The sequence below is a fragment of the Gossypium arboreum genome, chromosome 11 (assembly GCF_025698485.1).
Source record: "Gossypium arboreum isolate Shixiya-1 chromosome 11, ASM2569848v2, whole genome shotgun sequence".
In the NCBI taxonomy this organism is placed as follows: domain Eukaryota; kingdom Viridiplantae; phylum Streptophyta; class Magnoliopsida; order Malvales; family Malvaceae; genus Gossypium; species Gossypium arboreum.
This window is the reverse complement of record NC_069080.1, coordinates 1,913,015-1,933,094: the sequence shown is the minus strand read 5'-3', so window position 1 is coordinate 1,933,094 and position 20,080 is coordinate 1,913,015. Positions and strand designations below refer to the sequence as shown.

Below are 20,080 nucleotides of genomic sequence, written 5' to 3'. Positions count from 1 at the left end.
TATCATTTCTTGTATAAAAATGTATTTTAAGTTTTTTTCAATTATTATTTAATTTTAAACAAAAAATTCATTTATAAAATCATAAAAATTTAAAATATTAATTCCATTAAACAGTAAATAATTTATTTTAATAATACATAAATTAAATTAATTCATCTAAAATTAAAAGGATTAACTTAATCGGGTCATTATAATAGAGGGACCTCTCCAATATATTCACCGGACTAAATTGTAAAAAGAAAACAAAAAGTGATTTTCGTACAAGAATCTTGGAGAAGAGACGTATCAAGTAACCGGCCTCGTTAAAGTGTTCCAATCATGTGCAATAATTTTAAGACAAAAAACTGAACATTAAATAATTTAATTTCTCCTGAAACATAACTATCATGCTAGCTGTTTCTGGGTTTACAACATGTTGGGGAGTTTAAATTTATCAATGGGCACAAAGACGAATCTTCACTCACTGAATTAAATAAAAAATAAAAAAAGGACAGAACACGGTTTCAGTGAACAAGCAATGCAACAATGGAAGTACATATGATCTCAGCTTTTGTGGGACTTCTGAATTATGAGCAGTATATATTTAATGTATGGGTAAATTTCATTAATAGTAACTCAACTACTAATAAATTTCGTTTTTGGTCATCCAAGTATGAAAAAGTACAAAGTGATCACCTAACTCTTAGTAAATTTCTCTTTTTATCACCCAATGATTTCAATTGTCTTTTTTTGTCACCAACAGGTTAACAACGGCAACTTTTAAAATTAACATAATAGTAACTTTGACCCTCAATATTTATAAATTATGTCAATTTAGTCTCGATTCTAAAAAAAAATTAACTAGCAACATTTATACATTATGTAATTTGCCTCTTTTTTTTGGTTCTCTTTGTGACATTTGGTGTTAAATTTAAAAGAGTGAGAGAGATGAAAATTGTTATATTGGATTTTGGAGTATTTCCATTTTTTTAATATATTCTCAATGAAATTTAACTAATAATTTTTTTTAAATCAAGACTAAATTCACACAATATATAAATATTAAGAGTTAAATTTACTATTATACCAATTTTAAAACCACCACTACTTCGATTATCAAAAAAAATTACTGATAATTTGAGTAACTATTTTAAGTTTCACAGTTAGGTGATCAAAATGAACCAATCAGTAAGAAAATGAAATTACTGTTATTATTACAAGAGAAGTAACCATTGGATCAAATTATGTTGCTACATACAAAAAAACAAGAAGAATAGCTAGTTTCGTCTATGTGAGAGACCCCGTTTTCCGGGTTCAAGAATTCTTGAGATTCTGGAAAAGTTCAGGAAGATGTGCATTTGTTAGTTTAGCCTTCTTGGAGAACTCCTTGTTTTTCTGTTTAGGCTTTGGCTTGGCGGAAATGCCCTGCACTTGCGCAGCAGCTCTTCTTTTTGCCGTGTTCGTGGCGGGTTTCATTCCATTCTTCTGCAGATCTTTCTCAATGTCGAGCATGTCTCGTGGCAATTCAATTGAACGAAATAACTCTTTAAGGTCATCATCTACCTTAATAGGTACCCTGGGATCATTAGGGAAGGCTATGTCTTCCTGAGAATCAAAATTCGATAGCAGCCAAATCTGACCTGCAGCTTTCAGAGCCTACAGATATAACAACAATAACCAGATTTTTCGCTTTTACCAAATGTACATCGTATTTGTGTCATGCATTCATATCATATCCAGGTAAAGTATTACGGCACTAAAGACTTTGATAAATCAAAATCTAATAGGTAAAAGAATCATGGAGGCCCCTGTACTAGGAGTCAGATCACATTTTGCCCCCTCTACTAAAAACTGGGCAAATTAGTCCCTGCATGTTAAATCAAAGAGCAAATTGGTCATTTCTATTAAAAAAATTCATCCATCCATTTTTACTGCTAAAATATCGGCATAGATGACGAAATAACCAAACAATAACACGTGGCATGCCACATGTACATTGTGCTGATGTACAGGGACCAGTTTTTAATAGTAGAAATGGATGAAATGTTTTACAGAACGACCAGTTTCTATTTTAATTTAACTTATAGGAACTAATTTGCCTATTTTTTTTAGTACAGGGGGCAAAATGCAATCTGACTCCTAGAATAGGGGCTTCTATGGTACTTTTACCAATCTGATATGGTAAGTGAAGGAAAATATCAACTTAGTTATACCTGCAAGTCTTCCATCACATTTGGGTATGCATCCTTGAGATCGATAACAGCAATGCCTTCTATAAATTTCCGAATCAAAACAAGAAGTTCGTTCTTGTTTTTTACATCATGCTTAGCCTGTAAGAATAACATATACAAAATTGCAATCCTTTAAGGAAGACGCTAAGCAATAGGGGCAATGCTTATTATAAAAAAAAAACAAAAGAAGTAAACGTCACCTTGTAAGAGAAGCGCTTTCCGTCATAGTACACTTTTGGATTTTTCCTCAGGCCCTCAAAAACATCTCTATTGCCATTCACATCGACATAACATGCTTCATTGATCTGTTCCGGTGTGAAAGCTTGCCTTGTCTGCAGCCATGAATATATAGCATACAGCATTGAAATAGTTAAAAGTTTTCAGCTCCTTGTGAAGCACGAGAAGAAACAAAGAAACATGTAAAGTCCATAGTAACGTCAACTAACAGTTTTTTACGAGATCTCAAAAAGTGAATACCGTATAACATTTCAAGCTCCCCACCATTCTTTGATGTAAAATCAAACCATCAATATCTTAACTACTCGACGATTAATGATTTAGTAGAATCCCAAACCTACAGTTTTTTACCAGACACTTGAAATAATGTTAGAATACAGTACGGAATCCCTATCATTTTCAACTTAAAAAGGCTACAAAAGCAAGCAGTCCTGTAAGGACCTACGGGTTGCTATCCCGAACTCTAACATCCAATCACTTGAACCAACTACTCTAAAAAGTTATCTAGAACATTATAGAAATTTGCTGCATAAAAGATCCATCCTTACAACGATAAATATCATTTACATACGTTAACAATGAATAATATCAATTATTTGCATCAACCACATAAAGATTGAATTAAAAAGGGCTAAAGAACCTGAAAAAGAATGTCGATAACACGTTTCATCTGAGCTCCAACAGGAGATTTCCTGATGCTATTAATATGTTGAAGCCTCTCGGTATCATTTGAGAATTTGACAGGAGCAGAAGGCCTTGCACCAGAAAAAGGCGGTGCAGAAGCCGGTTTTGGAGCTGCGGCTGCCCTAGATGATGATGATTTCGCGGCGATGTTGGAGAGCATCGACTGACACTTCTCCTGCTGCTTATTAAATCTATCCAACTTCTCTTGCAATGCCATTACTGAAGAATTTATTAACCTTCACAACTCTCAAAACCTGGAGATACACCAATTGCAAAAACAATGCTGAAAATCTAAAATAAAAGCTAATTCACCATATGTGATGATTGGATCATAAATCAAACGTGAAAGATAAATAAATAAATAAATATATGTATATATTCAGAAATCCAAAAAAATTCCAATCTGATATGTTACAAAGGTACCATGGACAAAAATTCCATAAGCCAACAAGAATATTCATTTCAAAATAAAAAAAAGGAAGATTGGATCCTAAACCCTAATTTAATAAAAGGTTAAATCTTGATTATTGCTTTAACTTCATCTAATTTCGTCTTAAAAACACATCAATGGATGAATCTTCCAAACCCATATCTAATTTGAACCAAAATTTAGAAACCCAATCTTTGCATTCCACAATTAATCAAATTATCAACATGAGAATATATAAAAAGAAATGATTTTGACAATTGACAGTCAAAATGGAGATTTGAAAACAATCGGTTCATTAAAGAAATTTATTCAATGAATTGAAGATGGTAAAAGGGGGAAAAAGCGAAAACCTTTGCGTTTGTAGGGCTTTTCTCTTCTCTCGCTCTATTGGGGCTTCAATTTCCCTTTGGTTTTTCTGAACCCCAAAAGAAATTAAAATATTATCCCCCTTTGTTTGACCGTAGTTTGATAAAGGAAGGAAGACTGAGGTCCTTGAAAATGAATAAGCAAAAGTTCAGGGATATGCCCCCAAAAAACCCTTTTCACAGCGAAGAACTCAGCTGCTTTCTCCAAGGTAACGCCTTCAGTTTTTTTAGCTAAAATTATATTTTAAATAGGGTTAATATGTTTATCCTTAAATTTGTTCAAAAGTATTTAGTTAATATTTGAATTTATATTCAATTATTTAAGTTTGTATTTCTGTTCTAGTATCGTTAATTTGTGTTAACATGGTATTGATAACTAATTTAGTAGTAACATGTGATAACTTATCAATATATCATGTGACAAACATAATTTTCAAAATTTTAAAATAAATAAATTAGTAGAAAATAATATAATTTTTTGTCGAGGTTGATTCTTGAAGCAAAAGAAAATATATTTTTTAATTTTTAAAATTATAAATATCACATGGTATATTGAGAGGCTACTATGTGACATCAAGAAATTAGTTATTAATGCTATATAACTTAATAGTGTTAGTACGAATTACTAACTTAAGTGATTTAACTTACCAACTAAAGTTAAAATTGTTAAAATTTTAATTTATTTAAAAGGTGTTATATAGAAAATGATAATAAATAAATAATCTTGTAAACATATTTATTAATTAACTAAAATAAGTTTTATTTTTTATTTTTTAATTTAGTTGTTGTTCACTTAAATTTTTATAATAAATACTTTTAACTATTAGTAGAGATAATATTTATTTATTTTTGGATAATAAATCTATTTTATAGGTATCATATATTCTTATTGTATATAAATATGAAATAAATATAAATAGTCCCCTAATATTTACTTATTTTTCATTTTAACCCTTATTTTAGGTTAATTTCAGCTTTTAAAATTTAATTAAATTGTTTATTTTTTACAAAAACTAACTAAATTGTTAAACTATTAATGGTATTGACGTGACAACTTACATTAGATTTTACTTATATTTTATTATTAATATGAAATTATTTTTAAAGGTTTTTATTAACTTTTTAAATTTGTTTTTTTAAAATAATTATTATTATTTTAATTTTTATAAATTATACATGGTCTTATTAGTGGACACATCAATATTATTAAAATTTAAATAGTTTAGTCAATTTTCTATTTTTCCATTCAAAAGCGAGCAATTTCACTAAAATTTAAATATTAAGGATCAAAATGACCCCAAAAAGAACCAAAATGATAAAATGAATAAACGATGGGGTTAAAATTATCATTATTCCTTTAAAATATTTATAATACGTAAAATATAAAACAAACTGAATTGCCTTTTAGGAATCTTTAAAAATAATAGTCCACGTGCTGGTTTTCGACTTACACGTCGTTGTATTTTTTGTCGTTCAGTTGACAATTTCATTTCTCAGACAAACTCCCAATGTTCAAAGCTCAGTCAAAAACCTCACGAAAACAACTCTTCTTCACTACTCCTCTAATTCAAAAATAAATAAAACGAAAAAAAATACATTTGATTGCCGGAAATCTAATTTCCGGAGATAATGACGGAAGAAACTTCACCGGACTGGCTTCCCGCTGGCTGGACCCAAGAGTTCAGATTCCAAAAGACCGGTCGCAGAATCACGGTTTGTTAATTATCACCGAGCTAGTATAGTTTTTTCTAGGTTTTTCTTTTTACTTTTATTTGGTTTGATGTTTTAGTTTAACAGAAAATTAGCTGTTTTTTTGAAGAATTTTAGTGAATTAAGAGTGATGTGGACTGATCAAGTTTTAAGATTAAGATTATGGAGCTTGTATTGGCCGATGACCGGTTTTTTTATTTGCATGTGAATGAAATGTTGTTAAATGATATACCTAGATTTGTGCATGTTGAATGTGAAGGTTAATGAAATAAATGAGGGTTCCATTTTGTTGAATTATAAGTTTTTGGAGGCTAAACAGAGAGGGATTAAGGCTTGATTCTGTTGATTTTGCATTTTAGGATATATTGCATGAAAATAGTTCTTTGAATAGTTAGTACTTGGCACTTGGCAGTAAATGTGTGTGTATAACGCGTACCGACAAGTCGATTTTGTTCTGTATGAAGAGTTTTTAAGACATTGGAATATTTGTCTTTGTTGTCTTTAGGTCGGAAGACGTTAGATGGCACCAAAACATTGATTTCTATATTTCCTGTTCTCTTTTGTAGCATTATGTAAACCTGGCAACTGGTCTAAAATTCTTTACCAAGGATGATCTTATTCGCTACGCCAAAACCGAAACCAAAACGGAAAGCGAACAATGTGATGACAGGTTGCCAACTTTAAAGCAAATTACAAAACCGTCAACGAACAGCCAAGTAAATGTATGTGTTGATGATTAATTAATTGTACTTTTATACATTTGTATTCTTTTATTAAGTCATCATATAGATTGCTTTCCTTGTTGCGGATATATGTTAATCCATCAACTGGATTTAGATTCTATTCCAAAAGTATAGAGCTTAAAAGTAATATATATAAAACTAAGAACGAACTATTCTCTCTTGTACAATCAATTATGGTAACATTTCAAACAAGTTCATAGTCTCCACCTGTTTCTTCACGGTGTAACCAATAGATTACTGTTAAATTATCCAAATTCCATTTTAGCATCCTGTAACAACTAATTTAAATCTTTTCCTTTCTCCTTAACAAACTCATGTTATGTGAAAGAAACATTTGCAGTCTTATCTTGGCATCCTGTGTTAAGTTAAAATGCCCTCTGCAAATGGTCACATAATGTGAGTTTGCTGCCCTTTTTCTCCTTAAGTTTTACTTTTTAATTATTTGATCATTGTATAGGCTGCTGTAAAAGAAAATGAATGTCCGGACTGGTTACCTAAGAATTGGTTCGTGGAGGTAAAAACCCATAAGAGTGGTGAATTCATTGGAAAGCAAGTCAAGGTATGAAATTTGTTTTTCCTTTTCTTGAATAGGAATCATGGTGCTTTTTCTATCTTCTAGTACCACGTGGAATTTGTAATATTATATTATTGTAAATTAGCTTTTGCATAACTACCCCATTGCTGGTTCGGCATTAATGGCTACTTTGTCAATGAGCATGCTGGCTTGTCCTATGTCCCCACTGATATCTGCATTAGATCATTTATACAGACACATACATGAATTAGATTTCTAGTTAAAAAGTTCTTTTATGACCATGCATTTACTAACATAAGGAACTTTAAGCTTGTTTTGTGTCTTTGTAATATTTCAATTTTATCTTTATTGAGCTGCTTTCTAGTTGCAGATATATGTTGATCCATCAACTGGATTGAGATTCTATTCCAAGCCAGCGGTATTTAGATTTCTTAAACAAGCGGAGCAGAGGAATAGAAAAACTAACAAAAAGAAACGAGCCGCCCACTCTAGAAAGAAAGTTGGTTCTCGAAAATATTTTTGCTATTATTTGCTTATACTAAAATACATAAAAGTTGCACTATATTTAGGATACCTTTTATGAGATATAGTTTATTTTTATTTTTACTGCTACTGAATGAGATATGCTGTCCTGGATTTTGTAAAACTTAGGTTGTGATTGAGAAATCCACAGTGGATGATTTACCAGCAGGATGGATTAAGGAAATCAAGATCCGAAGGAATGCAAATGGAGTCCGAAAAGATCCGGTATGAAGTTACTCTCCAATTCCTGCAGTTCCCCCTAGCCTAATCTTTCATACATGGACAAATCCGACTCATTCATTCATTCCATGATTTACATGCATGCATACCAAAAATATTTGCCACAACTCTTTCTCATGTTGCTTCAAACTACAGCATGGCAGTATAATGAACTAACTGCTGCATGTTGATGGAGTTATAAACCTATGGTTCCTTTAAACATGCCTAGTATTTGCAAATATTGATCTGTAATAATTATGAATGCTACAGTATTACACTGATCCAGTTAGCGGATATGTTTTTCGCTCGAAAAAGGCTGTTCTTCACTATCTAGAAACTGGAGAGATTACTAGAAGTGCTTTTTTGCCACCAAAGTCCAATGATGATCAAAATTTAACTGATGAAGATGGATCAGTAAGTTTGGACTTAGCTTCTGCGTTTTCTTGCTATGTTTATCATGGTTCACATGCTTGATTTATCAAATAATTTACATGATGCATACCGTATCAAAACTAAAATACCATTATCATTTATTGAATGGCATAGTGTAAGATCATGTTTTCTGGACAAATCTATCTGCTGGATAGGGTAAGACACGTAGGCAAATATTAGAAACAGAATATATTTCAGAGACATATATTACATTTTAATTTAGATGAGTGAGTTTATCCTGGCTTCTGTATATATTAGCAACTCCCGGAAGCTAAAAGGAAGAAAGTAAAGCTTCTTGCCACCAAGCGGCAGCTTGTAACAGGTAAAGGGTGGAAAATTTATAATCCCTTTTAATCCTGAACAACCAACTTGAGTATTTGAGTTGGGCAGGTTGGCTTATGTGAGAAACATATGTGAATTTCTGGCTGCAGGTGAGGAGACATCTGACTTATCGGGTCTAGAAACCGAGATCTCTGAGAAAGGCCAAATTGACCAGGACCGTGCTGAAACTGGGCTTGCTACAGAAAGGAATCCCAAGACTGCAGAAAAATCCAGTCAGAGCAGCTCGATAGCTCATAAAGCTTCCAATGGAGAGCAGGGTAAAATAGTCTCCGCTGATAACATGCTTGCTTCAACCGCTGCTGATGATGAAAAGGAGAAAAGCAATATAAGCTCTAGTGATTCTGGCAAGTCAAACAATAAGAAAGAGCTTGATTTGCCTCATGGGTCTTCAAATCAACTTGATCAGCTTGAACCTGAGCAGGTGGCTAGTGGCCTTGAACGTGTGAACCCTTGCCAAAAGGAAGCCAATAGTCCATGTGTTTTAGAGAAGGAATCACCTCTGCAGTTAAATGTTTGCTCCAATCCAGAGGTGGCAAAGCAACCCTCTGCTTATCCAAAAGTTAAATCGCGCTGTGCGCTAGTGAAGACCATAAAGCCCATTGAAGATGAAGATGTTCTCAGAAAGCAACCACAAACGTTGGAGATTGAGAAGACTAGTGACACTAAATCAGAAGTACAGCCTATGTTTTCTTCAGACTCGTGCCTAGAGTTTAGGGTGAATACTCCTAGAGGTGGGGTACCACATGAGGATGCTTCCGCTGAAGGCCTTGTTTCAACTGCAGCTTCCAGTGTCCTGCAAGAGAAGAATCTAGGGAAAACAAGGATGGAAAGCAAGAGAAGAAATTTAGAAAATAAGAATTCGAGCAAGGTCAAGAAGATGAAAGAGCTTGACTTGCCTCGTCGCATTTCAAAACGACTTGCTGGGCTTGAACATGAGCTGGTTGGCAATGAAGTGTCTGCTGAAGTAGCTATCCAGAATACAACCAGAAAGTCTGGAAAAACCGAAGCAAAACCAACATGTGTTTTGGCGGATAAAGCAACTCAGCAGCTAAATGTTGGCCTTGATGCCACGGTCTGGAATCAAGCTTCTCCAGCAGTTGTTGGTACAGAAATCAATAACATAAGTCCCCACGAAGATAGAACAATTCTTGCAGAGCAACCACAAATGTTGGGAACCCAGGACAGTGACAGCAAGTCAGACCTACACCCTTTCTTTTGTTCTGACCCGTGCCTGGAATTTGCAATCAAAACTCTTACAGGTGCAATACCATTAGAGGATGCTATCAACGAAGGACTTGTTTCAGCGCCTATTGCTAATATCCAGCCACGGAAGAATCTAGCTGAAACTACAACTGAAAACAGCTGCTGTAGAAAAACTCTTATTAACACAATTAGGTCTAAGAAGAAGGATGCCGATTCGCAACAGCGGTCTTCAAAACGACTTGCTGGACATTCTCCTGAGCTGATGGCAAATTCTTTGTCCAATGAACAATTTCTCAACTTGGCAGCTCAAAAGTCTTACGATAGCAAAGCCAGAAATGTGAATTTGCCTTCAGCGAATCTGACGGAGAAATCATCTCAACAACTCGAGTTTGGACCAAGAGTGGCCCTTGAACATCAAGACTTTACATACCGAACCAATTCATCTCACAACGAGTCATCAAACAAGAGCAAAGAGCCTCATCAAAACCAAACCATTCCTACAGGACTGAACAATGAGAATCCGGGGGGGCTGCCATCTGCAGTTCCATTCGGTAGCCTGTGCTCTGATCCATACTTCAAGTTCCCATTCAATACTCTTACAGGTTCTAGTGCTGCAGAGGACAGTTTTACTTTTCAGAGAAACTTTGCACTGCCAGATTACGGCTTCCCCAACATTTTCCAAAGCGATATCCCGTCGCAAGTATTTCCCGTGGAACAACCTGTTCTGCAACAACAACAACAGTTCCCTTACAATCCTCCATTCCTTCCCCCCGGAAACGTAAGCTTACCCAACAGCGGTACAATCAATGCTCAACAATCTTACAGGACCGGCAAAACGAATTACCAGACAAGGTAAAATCCTATACATAGCTTTACTAAAGGAAGCAAGACAAGTTCAGGTTAGATACTTCTTTTTGAAACTGGCATCTTTTTTGGGTTTTTTTTGACATGGTGGTGTTGCAGCTTTTTGTATTCTGGCATGCTTTCTTTAGAAGAAAACAAAATATAGGGTAAATGGCTTAGTGTGAAAGTACATCGGCTGTTAATCTAAAGACATTACACCTTGAACTCTTAATCTTATGTTAAAGATACTTTAGGTCTTGCTTTAAAATCCAAGGTGTTGTTAGCTTCTTGGTTTTCCCTTGCATCAGTTTTGGGTGTCCATTAGATTTTAAAGGACAGTAATCTGCCTGATAAGCGTCTCTTGATTGTTGAATGATTTGAAATTGAAATTAAGATTTTAATTGTCATCGAAGTTTATAAAATTTAGGGTAAAATACATGAATAGTCACCTATCTATTCAGTTCTTTTATTTTAGTCACTCAACTATTAATTTTTTTTATTTTAATTATTCAACCTTTAAATATTAATATTTAACTTTTCAAAAAGTTGAGTGACTAAAACAAAAAATACTAATAGTTGGGTTGAGTAATTAAAATAGAACGAATTGAATAATTGAGTGACTTTTCTTTGTACTTCGTCTAAAAATTTAAAATTTAAAATTTAAAATTTTAGTCTAATCATTATCATTATTAACTTTAACATGTTTCTATTTATTGACGACACATTACATGAGGGCAAGTTAATCATTGACAAATTTTCACAAAAATATTAACAATTATTGGGACTTTTATTTAAAATAGTTTGAAGACTTAATTTCTAACCAAATCTCGAATTGTCAAAGTACAGGGACTAACGGTATGTTTTTTAAACTGTGTTTTTTTTCCGTGTTCAAAATTTACGGGCTTACTTAAAAACCAACCAAACCGTATCTCTTGCTCAAATCCAAGAACCAACATGTCACTAAATCTCCAGAGTACAAATTAGGCAAACATTTCAATCAGTGACAATTTCCCAGTGTCACAATTAACGGCAGTAAAAAGACAACATGGTAATAACATCCAACCAAACATGGTCCGAAAATCAAACTTAATAGTTACTTCTTGAAACGGGAATTAAGGCTGAAAACTATAAGTGGCCTGCCTAATCAGTGTATGAAGACTGCTTCCACCCTCCAAAAGATTCTTCAACTTCAAAATCCCTGCTTTCACGTTCCTGTTTTGAACCAATTCAAGTTCTTGCATTTTAGTTAGCTGAAAATAATCAATCCAAAAACCACTTCAAATTTGTGAAAATTTACCTCGGGGGTGAAAGTGAGACCAAGTTTAATCTCCCCACGATATTCTCCATCCTTGACAACAGTATATGCAGTCAGGGGAATGTTACTTTCGATAAATACAGGCTCCAGTGGTATACTGAAAAGCATCAAAAAAGCTCTTCTTCAGATGCCATTTTACTATATATATATATATTGGAGTTTGTCTAAATTAATAATATTTATTTTATTTTCCATTTTTCTTATTGTATTCGTGTAAAACACTTGTATATCCAAAGTAATTTTGGATGAGTATAGTATATGACCCTTCAAATACTTAAAAAATATTAAAAAACAGAGAAACCCGAGTCCAGTATATATCTATCCATATACGACACTCACGCTACTTCTCCCACGAAATCATCCTGAGAACCAGCATCACTGTCCATTATTTTCAGTGCGAGTTCCGAAGCACCTTCGGAGATGTTGAATATGAAATCCTCGTTCCATTCTGGTTCTGATCCTTTTCCTGAGAAAATTTATTGTTTCAAAAACACTATCAAATATGAGCAAAGTTTGAATCCTGATAGTTGATCCATCGATCAGCAAGATGAATAAATTTGTTGAGAATTTAGATTGATCTATAAAGCTCCCAAACCTGATGCAACACTGCTTTTCTGCTCCTGGGTTCGGTAAGTAAGAAGCACGTAAGGATCCATGTTACCTGCTCGTTTCCAAAATTTAATTTCTCAGAAACATTACACCATATTCTTTCGAGTATTCGTTTCCAATACTTACGGAGATGCAATGTTTCAATATATATAAATATATATACTTCGAAAATAGCACGCTAGTGTCAACACGATATGCAACTATATAGCGGAAAAACGAAAACTAAACTAATATAAATTATCACTTCCAAGTAATAAATCTACAAGCAATTCTTTCCGCTGTTCATCAATGCAATTCAGATCAGATCCATCGTATGACCAAAAATTTAGTTTAGATTGGCTAAATGTTCTTGATCTGATCAAAAATTGTCATGAGATCACAACAGAAACATCTAAAAGTAATCGAATGTACTCAGATCTTAACAGATAAGTTCGAAATTAAGATTAAAAAAAATGACAATCAGATTTCAAATTAACGAGAAAAAAGAAAAGAAAAGCGGAACTCACAGAGAAAATCTGTGTTCTCGAGACCTTTGGCACTAACAAGGACAACTTGAAGCTTTCCCTGAGGCATGATGTTTTGGAGAGTAGAAACCGAGAAAAAGAAAGAAAGAAAACTGTGTCAAAAAAATTCAGATCCCAGAGACCAATATATATAAAGGAGAATGATTTTGCTTTCTATCTCTTTGGATTCTCTTTCTAAATAAAGCTTTTTACAAAGATATTGTAAAAGGAATTATCACATGTGCGGACAAACTAGTAGAGTTTTCCATTGATCACGGCTTAAAGATTCCTTTAAAAAATTGAAGAGTGTAGATAAAATTATAAATTCAAAATAAGCGTTTGGACAAAAAAATAGATTTAATTTTTACTCAAGTCCAGCTCGGATATATGTCTTTTTAATATTTGTTAGGAAATATTTATTTCAATTTTTTTAATACATTTTTAATTTATTAGAAAATATTTATTTTAATGTTTGTAGTATATTTGATATATTATATTTTTAAATTTATTTTATATAATAAAAATGTATGTTTTAAATTTAATATAGGCCGAATCTGAGTTTAGCATCTATAATCTTGATAAGGCTTGGGCAAAAATTTAACCTCGTTTTCAGATTAGGCTGAGCCCAAGCCTAAAATTTTGTTAGGGCCCGACTCATGAACAACTTTACAAACTAGTCTATTCAACTACCAACCACCATGTGTGAAAATAAGGAGGATAAACTACACCCATAGTCACTAAACTAATAATAAATTTATGTTTTGGTCACTCAACTTCATAAAGTTACAAAATGATCACTTAACTATTTAAAAAATTCATTGAAGTCATTGAACTCTTCGAAAGTCTTTATTTACGGCATTGGGTTGTTTTTTTTTTTTTTTGAAAGTCCAACTAGCAAACTCCAAGCAACAACTCAATGATCGGTATAGTAAATCAATACCTATTGAGGAGTAAAAGAACATATTTTAGATCCAAGTCGATCTAACGGTCAATGTCTAAGATTGAAGAAAAAAGTTGTTTGGATTTTGGTTCGTAAATTCTTTAAGTTCAAAGTTATTTCATGAAAAATAATTAAACTATAGAAGAGAAGGTGAATGAGAGCTTTTGATTAGTGTCAACAATGCGAACAGAGAAGGCCATGTAACAACAATTTTAACAACTCAATGACTCAAATGAACACATTTGAACATTTTAGTGACTACTTTGTAACTTTTTGAAGTTGAGTGACCAAAACATAAACTTACTAATAGTTTAGTGACTTTGGGCGTAGTTAACCCTTGTTTTAAACTACAAAATCGATATTTTTGTTTGAATAAGTTTTCATTTATGTCAACCAACTTTAAAGGATTACTATATGACTACTATCATCGATATATTATGTTATAGTCACCCTGCTATTAACTTGGGTCAAAATTGTACAACTAATTCTAGTATTTTTTTTTTTGGTTAAGTTGTGCTTTAGTTCCTATATTTTGTGAAAGTTATGGATTTAGTTATTGTACTTCAAAATTGATCGATTTTAGTTATTGTACTTTTTGAATTGGTCAATTATAATCTTTGTACTTTTTTAAATTTGAAATTTTAGTCCTGACTCAAACAATAGTAGTTAAATATGTTTGTTTAAATTCAATTACCAATAATGTATTATGCATACGATTGTATATTTAATTCTTATTCTCCAATTGGATCATTCTAAGTTCTTATACTTTTGAAATTTGAAATTCTAATTTTGATACAAATTATAGTCGTTAATCCATTAGCTAAAATTTTAATGAGTAATACGTGGGAATAAGAAGTTGATATGGTATTAAGCATATAATAACATGTTTGTTATGTAATATTTATGAAATACTTTAACTTAATTAATTTAATAATTATCGTTTTGTAGTTACTGAAAATTTGAAGTTTAAAAAGTATAGGACTAAAATAATCAAATTAAAATATAAGAACTAAATTCATAACTGTTGCAAAGTTTAGGGACTATTGGAAAATTTTAACCATTTTTTTACTTTTTACCAAATTTAATATATGTATTTTCTTTTCTTTTAGATTACCTTTTCCATTTCTATTTATTTATTTATTTTTTTCTTCTTCTTTCCCCCTTTCTTCAATGGGCTATTATTTTGTTTCCCCACTAAAGACCCGTTTTTCTTTCGGCCGAAAAAAAAAGACCCTTTTTTAGAACGAGGAGATTTCCTAGTAATCCAGGTATAATAAACTCTGGTTAAAATATGTCATCAGTCCTATAATCTTCCCAAATTTAGAAGGTAGTCCCTATACTTTTATTTTCAAGAATTATTCTCTCTACTTTCAAATTTCAAAATTTCAAGTTCAATTGCTAACAAAGTTATCGCTAAATTTATTGGTGTGACATTTATACTCATTTGATAGTCATATAACTAAAAATAACGTTGTAATGAACTTGAATTTAACAAAATAATTTTAATAGTATTAACAGTTAGAACTTAAATTTTAAAATTTGAAAGTAGAGGAATTGAATTCCTAAAACAAAAGTGGAATTTATGAAGACTACAAGGAGTTTTGGCATACTTTAAACCATAATTTATCGATCATCCTTTAAACAATCTTATGATCCTCACTGTATAACATTGACCCTACTTTGTATCCTTAGAAATAGGGGTGAAACTAAAATTTTTAATAAGGGGGTCGGGATATTTATATGACATATATATATTCAAAGTAGACCCGGACCTACTTTGAACAAGGTATTTTAAATTTTAGATAATCTTGATCACCAAAATTTAGGAAAAAACAAAATAAGTTAAATGCTCATTTTGTATTAGATATTTAAATTTATTTTTACCTAATTAATATTTAGATATTATTTATACTTAGATGTTGCAATTATTAAACTTTATTTTTACTAAATTAATATTTGGATACTATTTTGTATTAATTTACAAAATTAAACTAAAATGTTATTAAAATGATTATTTAAAAATTATAAATTCTATAAAAATCGAAAAACCTTAGGGTGAAACACAAATTTATCCTTTTTTAGACACTACACTATAATATCAAAATAAAAAAAAATTCAAAAGGGCTTAAAAGAAAATTTAGGTGCTGGCCCCTGCCAGCGCCAACTAAATTCGTCTCTGCCTGCAAACCTGTAAAAGATTTGAGTGTGGTAAAAGCAAAGGAAGAAAGAAAAGAAAATAATACGCATCCACAAGATCTAAGCATCCAACCATGTTCTCATGTTCAATCAACGCCATGTATGGAACAAACAGTAAATATATGGGATTTGGTCTGGCGTAGCTATGCAGTGCTTTATCTGAGTCATTTGGCCGGCCGAAGTAATTCTAGCACCCAATTGCCAAAGTATTTAATTTTCAAGATTAAATTAAAAATATATTTTAAATTTTTTTCTTCCACCAATCATATAATTTAATATCTCTACTTGTCACATTTTGACTTTTAATAAAATTTTGACCATATTTTTAAAATTTATTATGAAAAAATTTCTAAGTGCGCTCCAAGAAAAGGTATAACAAAATTTAGTTAAAATTTCTAATTAAAGCTTTGGTAAATGTTAAAAACTTTGATATATTTTTATATAATTTAAAAATTTTGGTATACCTTTTTTTCCAAGCGTACAGCAAAACCTTCCCTTAGTCTCCTTTAAAATCTGGGTTTGTTTTATGGTAACAATCTATGCATTAAAATTAAGTATTTTAATAACCCAAAAATGGGGTTGTCATTAAATAGTAACATATTGCAGTCAATAAAGGGTCAAGGGAGAACACTTTTTTTTTTTTTTTGCTTGTTCATAAAAGGTATGTGCATTCATACATAAATGCAGGTATCCTACACCATCATTCATACATATCATTGATCATAGCACTGGGTAAGAAGCATTTCTTAACATTATGCACTCTGAAACAACACCTCTTAACACTTGTTCACGAGGGTTTCAGTTTCACCTACAAGACTATACAAAATATAATTCAGAAAGAACAAGACTTGAAACAAGAGTTAACCCCTACATGTTCCTGTCAAATGATTTAAAGGAAAGAGAGAATACAAGCAAACGAATTCTATGACACAGTGCTCGAGATAGATGCTCTGGAAAACATTAAATATACAAAAAAAAAAAAAATCCCATGAAGGCTAGAGCTAAAACAAGCACGTCACGAATCACCAGAACTATGATGACAAACATCTACAACTATTACCGTGATAACACAGATATGACCATGACTAAAATTATTTTGATTCGTCTAAACTTCCTCATGAGTACTACTCTTTAAAATGTTATATTTGCATAGAGGACAGGTAGCATTGATATGCAGCCACTTATCTACACATGCACAGTGAAAATGGTGACCACAAGGAAGTTCCCTTAGCTCAACTCCATCATCATAACCCGAAAGGCAGATGCAACATTCCTACAAATTAACCCAATAATAAAATATCAGTTGGGTACCGGACTTAAATTTCCTTCAGCTCAACAATGACAAAAGGAATCACCCAAAAAACAAAGAATAAAAAACCAAAATGGAGATCAACTTACTGCATCATCCTCGGATAGCACACGTTCCATGGGGGAATCAGTGCCACATTCAGTCATTACTCCCCCAACGGATCCTTGGACATCACCGGCAACTTTATCATCATTGACAATTTTTCGAAATTTATATTTTGGCAACTGATCAATGTCTTCCTTGGATGCTCCTTCCTGATGCAAGAGGCCATTTGAAGTTGGTAAAAAGGAGAGTATACCAAAAAAGGAAGATAAAAGTAAAACTATCTTATTGCTGAGAGCCATAATAGCAGGAATCGAAAATATTTACTTAAATGCACTTAGTTAAATCTTGCCACTCGAATGCAGCATATTCGTTAATTTAAAAGTGCTTAAATGGTCATTAAGTAAATTCTACATTCAAAATGTGTATCACACAACTTTCAGAAAACAAACCTCTATCAGTTTCCTTTTAGTTCACCGTGATAACACAATTATCTAGATTAAATTAGATTCATGTTTGAAGCTCAAAATTCATACAATTACACAAAATGGCCTTTCCCATACTACCTAGGTGCTTATAAGTAAACCAACCTTCATTAACCATCTCATTACAAAATTAGATATTCAAGAACAAAAATTAAGCATCAAATGCACACAAACAAATTAACGAAGCATACACAACGATGTCAATCTTTTGCATAGGAGGATATGAAAGTACCTGATCTGCCACAGCATATAGGATTGCAATAATACATGGAAGACAGCAACAAACAGCAATGCCAATGATGCATGCCAGCGCAACACAGAAAACAACAAAGAACACATCAAACCCAAGAAACACGATACAAAGCCTGCAGAGTTGCATCGAACGAGTTAGGATCCAGTTACAATGAAAGAAAGCAGCACAAAAAATGACACAAGAACTTACCAATAAAGCTGAGGGGAGCCACCAGCCATTGCTTGGCCACCTACAGATACCCAGTAGAACCCAATGATCCACCAGATGAATGAAAACATAGTATTTGCAGATTCCAGATGCTTTGCAACACTGATGAAAACATTTTTAAATGATTAGCTACAATAGGACGAGTCTACAGTATCATATATATCCACAACACTTAATTCAACTATCGCGAAGGGCGGATTCTCATAACACATTAAAACATCAATAAAAGTGATGCATCTGCATAACTTAACCGTGTAACACTGAACATATGCATGAAATCCTAAATCTCTATTGAATTCCTAATTGCAGTATATAAAAAGTAATCTGAAACTATCCTTAAGTTCTCAAATTCATTGAATAAAAATATATACCTTCCACCATCTTCTTCCAAATGGGCCAATGTTACGAATTGCTCCGAATCTACCCTCGATCTTGGACTCAAAGCCCCTTCCTCTCCTGTATTAAATGACCTGTAATCCATGCTCCGTTGCCTCCTCCGTCGCCTATACTCCACACAAACGCAAACCATATGCAACAAACACTGCAATGCGTACCCAATTATCCATAGCCTCAGCGGCATACTCGGCCTCTCGTTCCAGCTCAAAATCAAAACCCCAACCGCCGCCGCTACGAACGCGAAATTCCAGATAATATCGAGGACAACCACGGGCTTCGAATACGCCCAATCGCTATGCCGTTCCTCGAGCTGCTCGGCAGCAGTTTCCCGAACCAACATGGACGGCTCGCGCATGAGTCGACGGCTACTGGCTCGGCGTAGGAACCGAGCCGCTTCCCAAAGGCTCTGGCGACGAACGGATCCACGAGTGGCAGAATCGTCCCGCGAAACGCTACCTTGTGATGAGAGAAGCGACGTCGTCACATCGGTGATGTCATCCGAGGAGGACCGGTTCGATGCAGCCGTCGAAGCCATATTCGGGATTTCTCCCCCCAAAAAAGATTTCCCAAAATGCTTTTAATATAAAAAGTTGGATTTCAAATGGCTTTTCAATTTAATCCCATGGAGGAAAACATTATTAGGGTTCTATGTGAATATTAGAGATGAATAGACGACAATGATGAATGGAAGATGCTGAAGGTTTGTCTCTTTTATTACATAGGGGGAGGTTTAATTGTCCGGTAATATTTAGTGCAGTTATTTCGGTTTTTATCATTGTTAGATAAATTTTAAACTCAATTATCTATATATACTATAATTAATGTATGCATCTACTGTTATCTATTTACGAATCATATCTTTTATGGATGCTATTGTTAAAAACTATATTAATCGGATTTTATTTATTTAAAAATATTAAAATTTTAAATTGATTTTAATATAATGTAAACAAGTAATTTGAAATATTTATATATTATAATTTTAAGGATAAATTTATCTAAGGTCATTAAACTATTAGTAAGTTTAAGTTTTGGTCACTTAATTTTAAAAAGTTACAAAATGATTACTAAATTATTTGAAAGTTTTCATTTAAGTCACCAAATTGTTAAAATCGTTGTTGTATGGCCTTCTCTATTCACAATTTTCACTGTCTGCACTAATTGAAAGCTCTCATTCCCCTTCTCTTTTACAATTCAGTTATTTTATTTTATTTTTATAAAACAAATTTGAACGTTATGAATTTGTGAACCAAAATCCAAACAGCTTTCTTTTCTGATCTCCAACATTGGCCTTCAGATTGACTTAGATCTAAAGTATGCTCTTCCACATGTCAATGGGTACTAATTCAT

General features: G+C 32.8%; 5 protein-coding genes across 7 annotated transcripts in view; 1 reads left to right on the top strand and 4 right to left on the bottom strand.

The window, feature by feature from the left end:
* Window positions 1-1,069: 1,069 nt before the first annotated feature.
* LOC108454548 (uncharacterized) lies at window positions 1,070-4,160 on the bottom strand. The gene is made up of 5 exons (XM_017753045.2): window positions 3,912-4,160; window positions 3,088-3,385; window positions 2,411-2,542; window positions 2,193-2,309; window positions 1,070-1,635 (listed from the first exon to the last, which is right to left on the bottom strand). The coding sequence occupies exons 2-5, from the start codon at window positions 3,346-3,348 to the stop codon at window positions 1,294-1,296; spliced, it is 852 nt and encodes a 283-aa protein (XP_017608534.1). The 5' UTR covers window positions 3,349-3,385; window positions 3,912-4,160; the 3' UTR covers window positions 1,070-1,293.
* A 1,198-nt stretch (window positions 4,161-5,358) lies between these two features.
* On the top strand, window positions 5,359-10,897 carry LOC108454632 (methyl-CpG-binding domain-containing protein 13-like). 2 transcript variants are annotated; one of them, XM_017753159.2, is made up of 8 exons: window positions 5,359-5,639; window positions 6,203-6,358; window positions 6,837-6,938; window positions 7,285-7,413; window positions 7,566-7,661; window positions 7,926-8,069; window positions 8,346-8,409; window positions 8,519-10,897. In XM_017753159.2, exons 1-8 carry the CDS (start codon window positions 5,556-5,558, stop codon window positions 10,486-10,488), a joined length of 2,745 nt encoding a protein of 914 aa, XP_017608648.1. In that variant the 5' UTR covers window positions 5,359-5,555; the 3' UTR covers window positions 10,489-10,897. The 2 variants fall into 2 exon arrangements, with proteins under 2 accessions (XP_017608648.1, XP_017608647.1); XM_017753158.2 differs by having other exon boundaries at window positions 5,365-5,639; window positions 7,279-7,413.
* Window positions 10,898-11,407: 510 nt separating this feature from the next.
* LOC108454754 (elicitor-responsive protein 3-like) lies at window positions 11,408-13,016 on the bottom strand. The gene is made up of 5 exons (XM_017753321.2): window positions 12,906-13,016; window positions 12,386-12,451; window positions 12,130-12,256; window positions 11,773-11,887; window positions 11,408-11,687 (listed from the first exon to the last, which is right to left on the bottom strand). The coding sequence occupies exons 1-5, from the start codon at window positions 12,970-12,972 to the stop codon at window positions 11,616-11,618; spliced, it is 447 nt and encodes a 148-aa protein (XP_017608810.1). The 5' UTR covers window positions 12,973-13,016; the 3' UTR covers window positions 11,408-11,615.
* The window catches only part of LOC108454334 (uncharacterized), a 95,657-nt gene continuing 87,804 nt past the window's right edge, over window positions 12,228-20,080 (bottom strand). The window contains exons 9-11 of one of the 2 annotated variants that reach the window (XR_008274053.1): window positions 12,906-13,022; window positions 12,386-12,451; window positions 12,228-12,256 (exon numbers count right to left, since the gene is read on the bottom strand). Coding sequence is in view for 1 of the 2 variants with exons in the window: in XM_053021053.1 (XP_052877013.1) it covers window positions 12,938-13,022 (85 nt within the window). In the remaining variant the exon portion in view is untranslated. Of the gene's footprint in view, window positions 12,257-12,384; window positions 12,452-12,905; window positions 13,023-20,080 lie in introns of those variants that run through there. The other variant, XM_053021053.1, reaches the window with a different exon arrangement.
* LOC108454310 (E3 ubiquitin-protein ligase At4g11680-like) lies at window positions 16,727-19,500 on the bottom strand. Its single transcript, XM_017752728.2, has 5 exons — window positions 18,706-19,500; window positions 18,317-18,436; window positions 18,107-18,239; window positions 17,437-17,601; window positions 16,727-17,311 (listed from the first exon to the last, which is right to left on the bottom strand). Exons 1-5 carry the CDS (start codon window positions 19,263-19,265, stop codon window positions 17,144-17,146), a joined length of 1,146 nt encoding a protein of 381 aa, XP_017608217.1. The 5' UTR covers window positions 19,266-19,500; the 3' UTR covers window positions 16,727-17,143.

Bases quoted from the DNA above. Each gene is read 5' to 3' on its own strand.
- LOC108454548 (XM_017753045.2), bottom strand. From the start codon at position 3,348: ATGGCATTGCAAGAGAAGTTGGATAGATTTAATAAGCAGCAGGAGAAG. The intron at 2,543-3,087 runs GTTCTTTAGCCC...TCATGGCTGCAG, and splicing joins TTATCGACATTCTTTTTCAG to ACAAGGCAAGCTTTCACACC. The intron at 2,310-2,410 runs GTGACGTTTACT...TTATTCTTACAG, and splicing joins GAAAGCGCTTCTCTTACAAG to GCTAAGCATGATGTAAAAAA.
- LOC108454632 (XM_017753158.2), top strand. From the start codon at position 5,556: ATGACGGAAGAAACTTCACCGGACTGGCTTCCCGCTGGCTGGACCCAA. The intron at 7,662-7,925 runs GTATGAAGTTAC...TGAATGCTACAG, and splicing joins ATGGAGTCCGAAAAGATCCG to TATTACACTGATCCAGTTAG. The intron at 8,070-8,345 runs GTAAGTTTGGAC...TGTATATATTAG, and splicing joins TAACTGATGAAGATGGATCA to CAACTCCCGGAAGCTAAAAG.
- LOC108454754 (XM_017753321.2), bottom strand. From the start codon at position 12,972: ATGCCTCAGGGAAAGCTTCAAGTTGTCCTTGTTAGTGCCAAAGGTCTC. The intron at 12,257-12,385 runs GTTTGGGAGCTT...AAATTTTCTCAG, and splicing joins GAAAAGCAGTGTTGCATCAG to GAAAAGGATCAGAACCAGAA. The intron at 11,688-11,772 runs GTAAATTTTCAC...GGTTCAAAACAG, and splicing joins GTCTCACTTTCACCCCCGAG to GAACGTGAAAGCAGGGATTT.
- LOC108454310 (XM_017752728.2), bottom strand. From the start codon at position 19,265: ATGGCTTCGACGGCTGCATCGAACCGGTCCTCCTCGGATGACATCACC. The intron at 17,602-18,106 runs GTACTTTCATAT...CTCTTGCATCAG, and splicing joins TATATGCTGTGGCAGATCAG to GAAGGAGCATCCAAGGAAGA. The intron at 17,312-17,436 runs GTAAGTTGATCT...GTTAATTTGTAG, and splicing joins TGCTATCCGAGGATGATGCA to GAATGTTGCATCTGCCTTTC.